We start from the raw sequence: 13,202 nt of genomic DNA, 5'->3' as shown, positions 1-13,202 counted from the left end.
TTTTACCACGGAGACAAACCTATATCTTTAAATCTTGTTGTTCAAAATACCAGACCACAAATAAGATTTTCGAAAAAAGTTGCTTTTTGAAAGAAGTTAAACATAATTGTTAATATTTTAAACAATTTCTACACCGACTTGAAAAGTGGCTTGGTCAAACGCTGAACTGCCAGGGATTATATATATATCAACTACGATCGTTGTTGACACCATCAGTGAGAAGTTCAATCTTTTTGGCAATACCTTTGCCAAAAAAACTCAAGGACCCAGCTCTACAGGCTACGAACAACGACCTTTTTAGCACTGCAAACGGCGCAACGGTTCTTATATAGCATTTGCTAACAATTAATAATGGGGGATAGCACTGACAAACACCAATTAAGTTTACGATCTGTTCGCCTTCCAACATAAAGTTTCAACGCAACAATCACGAAACAATATTTGATCAGGCAAGGGTGATAGCATACTTTAGCGACCAACGGGAAATTCCAACGTATGGTGTTTGTCTGCACGAGACACAAGCAAGCTCTATTTTATTACCGCTTGCAAAAACTTTGTGCAATTATAATCCCGCGGCTTTTAGTGTAAAAGGGATAAAATGAAATATAGGTAAATCATTGTAAATTCTAAAGTCCAAAAATACCCTTAAGATGTACATCTCGTAAGAAACGAGCTTGTAGCGCTCAACAAACACCAGTTTGAAAACAATTTTAAAGTTTTATAATCCCTTTTGTAATGTAAAGCGCTCCTTCAGAATATATAATGTATAAAAGCAGCCAAACGGGCGCCTACATGGGTGATAAGCTTACTTACAACTTCCATGTACGAACAGCAGTATTGCAAACGTGCGCGAGGGCTTCTAGTGAAGGGGGTCCAACACAACTTATTACTGCCGAAATTGAAGTGTTGTTTCAGAAGTTTAAACCTACGCACATACTCCGTCTCCAGTAACATGCTACCACTAAATGGAAAGCAAAATCTTAATTTGCTATAATTAGCTCCTGAATACAAGTATAACCAACGTCTGTTATCATATTTTCAACCAGGGAGTCGAACCGGAACTGAACCCGAACCCCCGAACCGGTTTGAGCGGTTAATTTTATTAAACCCGAACCGAACCGGAACCGCTAATTACGATTTTCTAAAATCCCGAACCGGAGTTGAACCCCATATTTTGTTTGTCGTTGGACCCTAACCGGAACCGAACCAGTAAAAATGCAGTCTGTTTTATATTTTGTGACTTTTTTCAAAACAGCGCACTGAAGAATACACGAAATAACACTTATACGACGTGTCAAGAATAATAGTGCACGGCCAAACTTCTTTTGGAGTTTGATTGGGCCAAGGCCGATGATGGGTAGAATTAAATTGAAATGAATGAAAATTTGAACCGGTTTAAAAACCGCAAACCGGTTAGGACCGGATAATTTGCCCTAACCGGAACAAAACCCGACCCAGAAAATATACATTTTTGAAAACCTGAACCGAACCCGAACCCTTAAAAACAAAACGAAGTGAACCCGAACCCTTAAAAACAAAACGAAGTGAACCCGAACCCTTAAAAACAAAACAAAGTGAACCCGAACCGAACCTAAACCCACATGACAAGCGGTTCGACTCCCTGTTTTCAACACCACTTCGCGGGTTAGGTTAATATTTGGAAAACCCTTTCCATTCGCTTTCTCTTTCGTGTTTCACAATCAAAAAAGTTAGTTGTGACCTAAAAGGTTAAATCAAATTACAGCAACCACTTTAAGCTCATACTAAAACAGATTTTACGAAGCTGCTATTGTATACATAGGACTGATTGGGACACTGTACATTTTTGTTTCGTTTTTCTTAACCAAAAAATACCAAAAAATATTGATTGACGGTGTGCTAATAATTTGAATGGGATGATAAAACAAAAGTTAATTTCATATCATCATCTGCTGTCGCAATGTTTGCTTTTCCCGATAAGTTTCTGTTTTGCAATGTGTACATTGTTGCTATACGTTCGCAACGATTAAACCAGCGCTGATCCTAATGAAGACGTCAAACCACATTTGCTTTTAATATTTACAACCTAGGAATTAGAAATTGAAGGTCAAAGTGTTTGGGAAAGCTATAGGGGAAAAAGGACTCACTATTGACTAGAAATTGTAAGAGTCGGACCGTAACCAATCGTTGGGGGAGGGTCTTAATGGTAACAGTTTAGTAATGTCAGGATTCGTTTCAGTTTGCAGAATGCACTTGATCGCTGCAGTAAAGAGTAATCATCTTCCGTGATGTATGTTCGATTGGCTTAGGTATATTTGACTATAAAAGAGGAACGAATGTAAACTCGTGCCAAAAAATTAGAGTAGGCAAACACCTGAAATCAAAACGTAACACTGGTAGGCGATTTTTTTTATTTGAAAAATCACTCATTTTTGACTAAATTGTGAAGCAATGATTAAACCACTCTAAACAACAGCATACAATTAAGGAAAGTTTCTTTTGTGGATAAAGAAGTCACCTAAATAAACAATATGTGACCATTTCTATTTGTTGTTGGAGAGACCTTTAAGTTATGATTTGTTTTAATTAATATGCGTTTAATCTATTTCGAATAACTTGAATTCGGGTAACCAACTCCATTTCTTAATTCCTGTCTCATAAATGCCTGGTAGTCGTTTCCACCCGAGCCATTTTGTGAGGTAGCACCCATCTCCAATCGGTCTTCAACCTTGTTTTGAAACTTTTTACGTAGTTTGTCCAGGTGACATTTTAACACGCAAGTTGCAATAAGACTGCAAACTGAAAAAAAAAAAGATTTTATACGTGCCAAATTCTTGCAATTTATTGTCTAATTCTTTATGTACGACGGAAAATGCACTTAGGCATATTTTGTAATTTTGGACCAGTTAGTGTCCAAACTACCCACCCAAACCAAATCTACACGTTAGGGCCTTTTGAGAAAAAGAGAATTGTTTACTTAATATTTTATGACATAAATTTTCAATCAAGTATACGTTTCTTACCGAGAATGAGGCAAAGAGCAGCAAGTACGATTGTGATAATTTGGAAAATCTCCAATTTTTTCTCGGTTTCTGCAACAAAGTGTCACGAAGTTGTTACATAAGGCAGGCTTACAAAGACCTGGATTAGTTTTAATTGCATGTTTGCCACAATTCATTAACATTTTCTCCACAATATTTAGGCTGTGTTTTATGATATATTTTTTGAATTGGATCCACTTTATTGCACACAGTTTTTGCGAACAAAAGTGGTTATGGTTCATATGATTTGGTCTTCCGTTGCCATATATATAAAGCGGGATCCCATAGGCGAGGGATGTAATTTTGGCCTTCGGTAGGCAGATGCATTATATTGTAATTTCTGAAAAATGCTTTAGCAGCTTTTGTATGTGCAATTTTATGTTAAATATTTGTAGTAAGTGTCGTAAACGCCTAAACCTGAATCTGTTACGAATTCTAGTTTTGGAAGTTCGATTCTAAAAATCGTCAAACATACGTGCAAAGAAGCCAGGAAATTGTAAACGTTACCCGACTTTCCAACGGTTTTTGTGCCAGCAGTTGTAGTGGTTGTTATGGGTTGTGCTGTGGTTGTTATAGGGGAAGTTACTGGTTCTGTGGTAGGTTCTGGTGTCGATGGCGTTGTAGGCGCGGAGTATGGGGCAACAAATACATTCATCATTGCTATGTTTGAAGTAGGACTTTCGTTGTTTGAGTCATCGTAGGCGCGAAGAGCAAACCAAACGCTAAGTAAAAAAACGTAATACTGCTTACAACTATACTATTGGCCAAGGACTGAAACTACACTACTTTACCTCGGTAAAAAATAGACAAAAAGTATTCTATAACTTATTTTCGATATATGCGGCACGTAAAGTACTTCAAACAAGAAACGAGCATAATTATACCCTTAATTACAAATCTGACACCCCACACTTTTACTAGTTCAAACGTGCATCAATTATTTAGCACTTGCCTACACCGAGCTTACTTAATTTATTATATCTTAGGCAGTCAATATGCAAATCGATTTACTGTTATATTTTTGAACTGTAATAGGGTATCACCTAATTGCATCGCGGTCTTGTGGAATGGCGATTAGTTCCAAAATCATTGTTTCCTGATGTCCAGCTTCCTTTGGACTAAAGATGTCGCCTTCGGACACCATATGTTTTGTAACCAGAATGCTTCCTTCAAAGTTGTTTGTCAGTTCGCTCGCAGAATTGTAACTGTACCGGATTTGGTACACATGAGCTTCAAAAGATACAAAAACATCTTTCGTACGTTCGTAAGTTCATAAACATTAGTTTAAATTTTTTAAACAGTGACTTGCCGCAATAAATGAACAGTACGGGAGTAGAGAGTTTAAAAGCCTAAAGCTGTTTATAATCATGTAGTATTACACGTATATGTTTGACATTTCACACCAAATAAATTATAACCAAGAATAAGTTGGATGGACTCACAGTTGATATGTTTTGACAAGGTTTTGGAAAGGAAATATTTCCCGTTCAGATAAAGGTAAACCTTCGCAAAAACTAAGCATCAACAACATTTTATAACATACAGCTCAGACTACATAATAGGCAAAACTACCTTAATATTCAAGAAAAACGAATGACAAATTATGTAGAAAATCATGACGAACCTGTTCCAAGGTCGTAGTCAGAACCTGGTGCCGAAAATATCAATCTGACACCACGTGATAAGTCCATGGTGTCAACTTGTTCAGCTGCCAAGTCAATCACTTTTCCAGGTGGAAGAACGTCAACCGTTGGGTCATATGGAATACTGTATCACACATCTTAGTAAAAAACCTGGTTGGGTATGAGTTTGTTGCATGTACGAAACGGTCGTAAAAAATAATCCTCAACTCAAGTTTGTGTTAGACACAACAAAATGTACAGTAGCCTTTACGTGTCTATTCATAGTTCTAACTAATAATAATGGATTAACAGCAATGACTCTAAATAACAATTGCAATAATGACTGACAAACCCTGAATATGAAAAGCCTCCGGGAGACACAACTCTGGAGAATGGATCAAGATCTGATGTAGTCAACGTATTATCATTTCCTGTGGCAGCAGGACCGTTTGGGTTTGGCACGATTGTTCCTGAATATCAAAAATATCTCACTATGTAAAGCATTTGCAAGGTTAAGTTTTTGTGTTTTGGTCTTGTGATCATTAAGGTAAGGTTAATAAATTTGTTTCAAGTAAGGACATTTCGTAATATTTTGTGTTCTTCTTTATTTATTTCAATTTGTTACCGTCATTTTCAATATGTCCAGGATTATAAGCAGCTGCCGATCTAGAACTGGAATATGTGGAACTCGTTCCGTTTCCTAACCCTGTTACTTTCACCTAAAAACAGCATCAGTTGTCGAAGTTATCTTTCACATAAATGTATCTGGAAAATGTAGGTGTAAAAAATTTACATAACAGTGTTAAAATAATTACACAGTGCTAAAAATATCATAAACATGTCATTAATATGTGCATGCACATATTACCTGTACGGAGTACCTTCCAGTTTCATAAAATTCGGTAAAATATCTCGAATAAACTCCATCATACTTTCGTACATCTGGAGCTAAATCAAAACAGTATTATTCGATCGTAGTAACAAGCTAGTTTCTCCCTATGTATGGGTCGCAACCATTTTTTGGTTTTTGTAACAAGTGCATCTTTGTTACTTCGGCCGAAATACATCGACCCATTCTAATAGTTTGGCTAACCGAAACGTTAGTGGAAAAGACCGTATGTTTGTTTTTTTAACTTGCGCAGTAGTTTTGGTCAAAATTCACTTTTGAAAACGCTTTCCCGTTATTTAATAAAATGCAAGCCAAATAGCCTACTAATTGGACACATCGATGGGTCTAAAAAAATCTCAAAAATTGAAACCAAATTTTCGAAAATATTTAGGTTACGTCCAAAAAATTTCGGAATCACTGCTTAATTCCTAACTTTTCTACAGAACTGACTAAACATACTCTAAAATACCTGATCCGGTGTCCAGCAGTGTCAAGATAAACGTTTGGCCAGATGGGGCAGTTATTGTTGCTAATACATCAGCTTCGATAACTGGTGCGTATCCAATTGATACCTGCAAGTCAGTTAAAATCTTGGTCAAAAACAGAAAAATCGATTGTGCATTCTAAAACTAAGTAGCTTGGCCTGGCCGAAAAATTATATTTTTCTTTGTAAAGCAGCAGTTCCAAAGAAAAGTATGTTACTATGAACAGTATTGGGTCCAACCCCTTACCATTGCATACACGACAATTGGTTCCGAGTTGCTTGCATCCGCTTGCGACATTCCGGATTCCACAACCATCGGGGGATTTTCCCTATTTGCAGCCATTGACGTGACAATGACGTCAACATCGGCGCTGTAGTAAGCAGTGGTGACGTTGAATATCCATGCACCAACCTAATAAAAGTTGACAAAATATCAGTATTTCTGAATCCGTCAATCTATTCGCATAATCATAATGCAATATAGTAACATTGAAACTTCATCACGCTGTTTAAATGTCGGAAGAGAGTGTTTTAAGTCAATATGTACCAAAACTTACCGCAGCAGTTCCAGGTATCTGAAAGGTGATTGTGTTATAGTCAGCGGTAGCATATCCCACACAATCAGGAGCTGGCAGTTTTGGAGGACAGTATTTTTCGTTTGATGGCGAGTAAAGCAATACAAGTGGATCACCACCAGTTGCGTAAGCAAAGGTAAACACTGTGTTGTTTCCGATCGTTGAATCAACAAGAACGGTCCCAGAGTAATGTTCTGGTTGAGAAACTGTGAAGGACTGGCTGTGGATCTGTAAAAAATCGCATCAATTTGTGTTTACTTAAGGGAGCGATAAAGCCGTTTTTACCCTGGAACTTAAAAAACTTAGCACACCAGATCACAATAGAGCTGGAATATTTTGCTGCAAGTGTTGGTGTAGATCTGGTTTAATAAAAGTTCATTGAAATTAAAAGCTATGTTTAAGGAATTGTCAGAGTCAGGGGTGAACCCTGATTCGTTTCATTGCTAATTGTCATAGACTACATTTTAGGTTAGGCTCACGTACATTATTAAGTCGCTTCACGCCTATGTCTAGCCTACATAGTGATGTCCCTTGAACTACCAAACGGACATAAATTAAAGTTTGTCGACACCTGGCTAATTGTGTGCCAGATGAGCACTTATTTTGTAACAAAACAAAGTAAATAACAAACAAAATAAATAATAGTTTTGCACAATGTGCTAGTTTTAAAAACGTTTGAAATACCTGGTATACTTGATTGTAAGGATCTCCATCATTTACGTATGCAAGTTGTTTAAAAGACTCAATCAATGCTCCGGTGTCCGTCAGTTCATTGAAAAACCAAACTCCTTGGGTTTCTTCTACCAAATTTTGAAGATCCGCATTGGCTGTTGTTACACCAAAAAATATGGAATCCACAATGCCATCCTAAAAACAAGACATGTGGATAACCATGACGGCCACAAATCAATACATTAAACATGGTGTTACTGAACTTTAATTTATGGGACATTAATGTTTACAAAAATAGAACATTTTTGCAAATTACACAAGGAAAGATAATGTTTTTTTCGATTAAAGCGTGGCATTGACGATATGAATTTGTCAAGTTTGCTTACTGCTGCTAAAACATCATCTCTGGTCTCGGACACGTACGGATTAACGTTTTCTTCTCCATCAGACAAAACTATAAGATGACCTCCAGCTGCTGGTTCTCCATCGCCCTCAAGTACCTAAATGTAACAACATTCTTTTTGTTTGGGTCTGTTTTACTATCAGTATTTTTTATCATGTGTTTGAATTCAATTTATTTACTTTATAAGCACATTTAACCTTTAACCTTCAGTCCTTCAAGGATTCCACATCCGATGCAAGTTCCTCCGCTGGCAACTAGGCTGTCAATCACACTTGCAAGTTCTTCTCTTTTCTCGTCAATTTCCACAAGAGGAGATAATGTAGTAGCAACAGACTGAAATTCCACGATTCCAACTTTTGTCCCGTTGGGCAAATATTGTTTAATAAACAACTTGGATGCTGTTTGCATTTCAATAATGCTACTCTAATGAATAAATATGTAAGAGTGGTATAAGGTAATGAAATTTAAACAGGGCAACTGGAACTATTTGTGGTTTTAGCATTTGTTGTAAAAAAAACTTTTTTGCGGAAGTAATAGGATGGCTTGGTTAATATAAATAAAATATTTTTAATATTTTTACGGCGAAAACATTACCCAAAAAATTTTGCATAAAGTTATTTTAACTTTGACGTTAAGCTTTTTTTTTACCAGGATGTCGAGAAAAATTAAACAACAACTTAAAAGAAAAAAATGAGAATCAAAAGAAAGATGAAAAGAAATCTAGGCTTGTTGACTTACTCCACCCATACTTCCAGACACGTCCAAAACCATAACAAACTTCTCAAACGGTCTCGCACGCGCCACAGTAAACGTTGGAGTGACGTCACTGATGGCGTCATTAGGAAGGTTGGTCCCGTTAAAATCCACCGATGACCTCATCACGTTCCAAACGCTTCTCATACCACACAATCGGTTCTGTTCGTTTGGAGCTTCAGTGTTGTGAGCATTGCTGTTGCTTGTTGGTGAATTTTGATCATCATCGTCACAGAATTCAACAACCTATTTAGTAGAAACACCAGTTTTTAAACGTGTTTACTATTAGGTGTAACAAAATCAACAATAATGCCATATAAGTTTAGTTGACGACTTTTGATTTATAACCTTATGGATTTTATTCCATTTCGCGGATATTTTCATATTTTGTTGAGTCTTATAAAACCTTAAATGAAGCCATCTTTTTCGAATTGCTTATCACACAGTGGAGATTAGAACTAAAAATTTGTCGTAATATATTTGAACATTTAGGTAAGAACTAATTTTACCTCATCGATGAACTGATGTGACATTAAGGATGCGTTAATGTTTTGTGTACCGTAGGGTACAAATATGCATCCTTCCTCTGGCAAACCGTTGTTAAAAGTTGGGTTACAGCCACGAGGGTTTCCATTATCATAGAAAAGCATCTCTCCTTTGAGACCCAGCGGACATCTAAAATAAACGATTAAGACTTCTTAACATTTATAGGTTAAACAAGCCTCTACTCTACAGACAAAAAAATCTAAAAAATAACATGACACGTCTAGACCAGGCAGTTTTAGTCTAAGCAAGGTTCAAAGGTGAGTCCGTGACTTCAATGAACGTGAAACTAAAGGCAATTACGCAATGGAAAAGCAAATAATGCTAAGGCTACGTAGATACCTGCATCAATTTGCCTTCCTACAGTTACAAAAGATTTCAATTACGAGGTTTGCTAACCCAGAACAGCAAAAAGTAAAAACTGTGTACGAGACCAACCCCTAAGTTTATCGGGTCGCACAAAGTAAAATCAATGGCACAAGTATCGAACCACAAGTAGCATGCAACATTCTTATCAAATGTACCCATCAAATGACAAAGCAAAATTATCGCAATAATCAAGCCTAAGTGTTTCAAAATTCCAGCCTTAACATGGAGGTAATTTCCAGGTACAAAGTCACTTGTTTAATTAACCTCGTTGACTGAATATTCTGTTTGCTGTCCCAATAGAAGGGATCGTTGCCATCGGTCGGTGCTTCGTCAAACACTCCCCATCGAAGATGCGCCCACTCATGAACAAAAGCTTTGCCTGTGTGCGGTCAGTTAAGTAAATGTTAGAAATAATGTTGCAATGTTATGTTGCAACATATTGAGTCTGAGCAAAAAGATCGGTCACAACAATGCTTTAATTAAATTTATTACATGATAATACTATTCAACTCACGTAAACTTACATTATTTGTTTCTGTAGCCAAACGGTTCGGTCCAGAGCAAAAAAGCTTAGGGCAACGCTGATTGCTAGAATTCGTTTGTGGCAAATATTACGGGATCAACGTATTGACACGCGCGTTGAAACGTCAAAATGTCTTGAGGCGCATAAAATACACACTATTGGGCTTATACGGTAATTCTACAGATCACGGAAAATTATGTGACTGCGAAAATTATGAAGTCGTGAATGAGCGGCTCCCAACACTCTTTATGCCCCCAAATACGTAAAACTAAACAATTCCTTGATATATTTCTAAAAAAATTCGCTAAGAACGTTATCCTTTGTCCGTTTGTCGACAGTAGTTCACCGGTTTGTCGGAATTAATTTGGGACAAAATGCATCTGCATAACAGAACATTTCGCAACTGAATGGAAACTTTACCAAACAAGCTTTCAACATCACCTAAGAAGAAGAGTAGCCACCAAGGACGCTCACCTCTAGGTCCATAATCATTAACTGCGGTATCGTCGGTCAAATAATTCGGAGTGAAGTGGATATAGCTTCCCGGATCTCCACACTGTCCGTATTGCAAAGTGTATGGGTTGTCTCCATACATTGGGTTGGGATTTGCGACAAGAACGTCCGCCTTTAAAAGTTTACAACGCGTGTATTTAGAACTCTTTATAAGGTAATTTTTAGGACTTAATTTAAGATTTTTAGGATTAAGAATTAAAACTGATGGCATATAAGTTCTGGTATGTGATAACTCTTAAACAGTGTTCTTATTAGTCTTTATAAGGATTTCGCTTTGATTCGATAAACTGACTAAACAGTACAATTTACTATAGATGCAAAAATCCTGATCGTTTAATAATAATTTTTTTTGAAAACGCTTACCACGTCGTAACCTAGAGCTCGGGTTGAGTCATAATTTCCGTTTGTCCATGTTTTTGGAACAAGAATTGTCACATCTCCGAAATACGCTCTCTTGTGGGTGGCACTGAAGAGAATTTGCGAGGCTTCGGTGATGATGTCCTACACGAAAAAACGATATAAACAACATTACGTAAATTGAATTTTTTATGACGTTGAAACGGCTATAGAGTGTATTTCTAATAATAGGATAACTAAAATGCATAAAACTGTTAGATGATTTTGGCAATGGTATTCAAACTTCACAAAAAACTTTACTTAGAAACAGACGAACATAAATTAACAAATAGGTCACAACAAGCAAATGCATATTTACCGACCAGCTCCACCTGCAGTGTGTTTGTAACTCATGTGTCGAAATACGTTTTTTTTTTTTTATCTAACAGCAAACGTCACCTTTAAGGTTTCAACTAGACTTGGGTCTTCTGGCACTTCAGGGTTGATGGCAACGAGTAAACCGTTGTAAGCATTGTTCGTTAGATAAACATTCTGAAACACACCTTCACCATGCAATGCATGTCCCAGCAAAAGTAAGAAGAAGATAAAAGTCGAAACAGACTGCATCTTGCCTTCCAGGAATTCTGGCTTACGTATTTAAATGTTGCTAATGTTGTAATTCGAAATATTATGCACAAGTCTTATTTTCTGAAAACTTTGGCTATTTTAATAAAAAAGTTAAAAATGTTTGCTGAATTTTTTAAAATATTTGAAACTAGCGTAAAATGAGCTAATCAATTTAAACGAGCTTAAAAGGTAACTTGAAAGGCAATACCTATTACATATAGTTTATAGACGTTTTAACAATATAGCAGGTATTAGCGCTAAAACAATTTTCGGTCAAACTGATACCACTAAATTTTCGCTCCAACAAGCCAAACATTTATTAGAACAACAACGGTTTTCTGTTTTACAAAGGCTGCAAAGCCTCTTATATATCTTTTGTTAAATATTTGGACTTTGCACTGACATTAGGCAATTACGTTTGTGCTCTGTTCGCACTTTCCCACAAAGTTTAACGCAACAATCACGTAACAACATTTGAACACTGAAGAGTAAATTTACTTTAGCGACCAACGGGAAATTCCAACGAAAACCAATGTATCGTGTTTGTTTGTACGTGACACAAGCCAACTCTATTTTAGTACCGCTTATAAAAAGTTTGTATAATGACTATATCCCTGCGACTTTCAGTGTAAAAGTGATAAAACTAAATATAGGTAAATAGTTGTAAATTCTTGAGTCTCAAAATACCCTTTAGATGTACATCTCGTAAGTTACGAGCTTGTCGCGCTCAGCAAACACCAGTTTGAAAGTAAGTTTTAAGTTTTAAAGTCCATTTTGTGAGATAAAGAGCTTCTTCAGAATATATAATGTATTTAAGCAGCCAAACGGGCGCCTATTGGTGATTAACTCACTTACATACTTTCATGTGTTGACAGCAGTATTACAAACGTGCACATGCTTAAGGCATCTAGGGAAGGGGGGTCCAACAAAAACTATACGCACATAATTCTGAATTTTCTAGCTGTAAAATGTTCTTTTCTGGTTCAAAATGTTCCAACAATCAATCAGTTATTTATCAGCTCCTGACTACAAGTGTAACCAACGTCTGCTATCATATTTTCAACACCTCTTTGCGGTTTGGGTAAGTATTTGGAAAACCCTTTCCATTCGCTTTTCTTTCCTGTTTCACAAACAAAGAAATTAGTTGTGACCCAAACGGTAAAATCAAATTAAAGCAACCACTTCATGCATAGGACTGATTCGAACAATGTACATTTTTTGTTTCGTTTTCCTAAAATGACCAAAAAATATTGAATGACGGTGTTCTCAGTTTAAATGGGATGATTAAACAAAAGTTAATTTGATTTTATCATCTGCTGTCGCAATGTTTGCTTTTAATATTCCTGATATATCAGAAATTCGCATTAGCCTGAAAAGTTTCTTTTTGCAATGTGTACATTGTTGCTACGTTCCGCAACGATTAAAGCAGCGCTGATCCTAATGAAGACGTCATACCGTATTTGCCTTTATTATTTAACACCTGGGAATTAGAAATTGAAGGTCAAAGCCTTTGGGAAATTTCTACGGGTAAAAGAGCTCACTTTTGACTAGAAATTGTTAGGGTAATACAGTACTCGATCTTTGTCGGAGGGCTTTAAGTTTAAGTGTTTAGTAATGTCAGGATTCGTTGGCGTTAGTAGATTGCACTGAATCGCTTTTACAAACTACAGGCAAGTTTTGTACATGGTGAAAAAACAAAGTTAATTTAGAGTATCAAAGACTATTTTGCGGAATCTTACCAAACATGAAACAACTAGAGAGCTTGCTACTTTGTAATTTAGTTACATTTTAATGCAGAAGTTGCAAATAATATAATCACTGTTGTCATCGTGAGTGCGAAAGATCCTTATTTAAGGCGTTGGACATATAGTGC

At 36.5% G+C, this 13,202-nt stretch overlaps 1 protein-coding gene across 1 annotated transcript; it reads right to left on the bottom strand.

Annotated features, from left to right (window-relative positions):
- Positions 1-2,442: 2,442 nt before the first annotated feature.
- On the bottom strand, positions 2,443-11,375 carry LOC145212926 (calcium-activated chloride channel regulator 3A-1-like). Its single transcript, XM_080081172.1, has 20 exons — positions 11,162-11,375; positions 10,730-10,867; positions 10,328-10,478; positions 9,595-9,709; positions 8,928-9,093; positions 8,404-8,664; positions 7,870-8,088; positions 7,649-7,762; positions 7,275-7,457; positions 6,573-6,818; positions 6,263-6,427; positions 6,001-6,103; positions 5,511-5,590; positions 5,268-5,361; positions 4,995-5,112; positions 4,645-4,787; positions 4,064-4,250; positions 3,528-3,742; positions 3,003-3,071; positions 2,443-2,778 (listed from the first exon to the last, which is right to left on the bottom strand). Exons 1-20 carry the CDS (start codon positions 11,327-11,329, stop codon positions 2,582-2,584), a joined length of 3,132 nt encoding a protein of 1,043 aa, XP_079937298.1. The 5' UTR covers positions 11,330-11,375; the 3' UTR covers positions 2,443-2,581.
- Between the last annotated feature and the right edge of the window lie 1,827 nt (positions 11,376-13,202).

The sequence above is a fragment of the Phallusia mammillata genome, chromosome 2 (genome assembly GCF_965637545.1).
Source record: "Phallusia mammillata chromosome 2, kaPhaMamm4.hap1.1, whole genome shotgun sequence".
NCBI classification, from domain to species: domain Eukaryota; kingdom Metazoa; phylum Chordata; class Ascidiacea; order Phlebobranchia; family Ascidiidae; genus Phallusia; species Phallusia mammillata.
This window is presented reverse-complemented; position numbering and strand designations above follow the sequence as displayed.

Excerpts from the sequence above, each read along its gene's own strand:
- LOC145212926 (XM_080081172.1), bottom strand. The coding sequence starts at position 11,329 with ATGCAGTCTGTTTCGACTTTTATCTTCTTCTTACTTTTGCTGGGACAT. Across the intron at positions 10,479-10,729 it reads GAGCTCTAGGTTACGACGTG|GCGGACGTTCTTGTCGCAAA; the intron begins GTAAGCGTTTTC and ends AAACTTTTAAAG. Across the intron at positions 6,104-6,262 it reads CAATTGTCGTGTATGCAATG|GTATCAATTGGATACGCACC; the intron begins GTAAGGGGTTGG and ends ACTGACTTGCAG.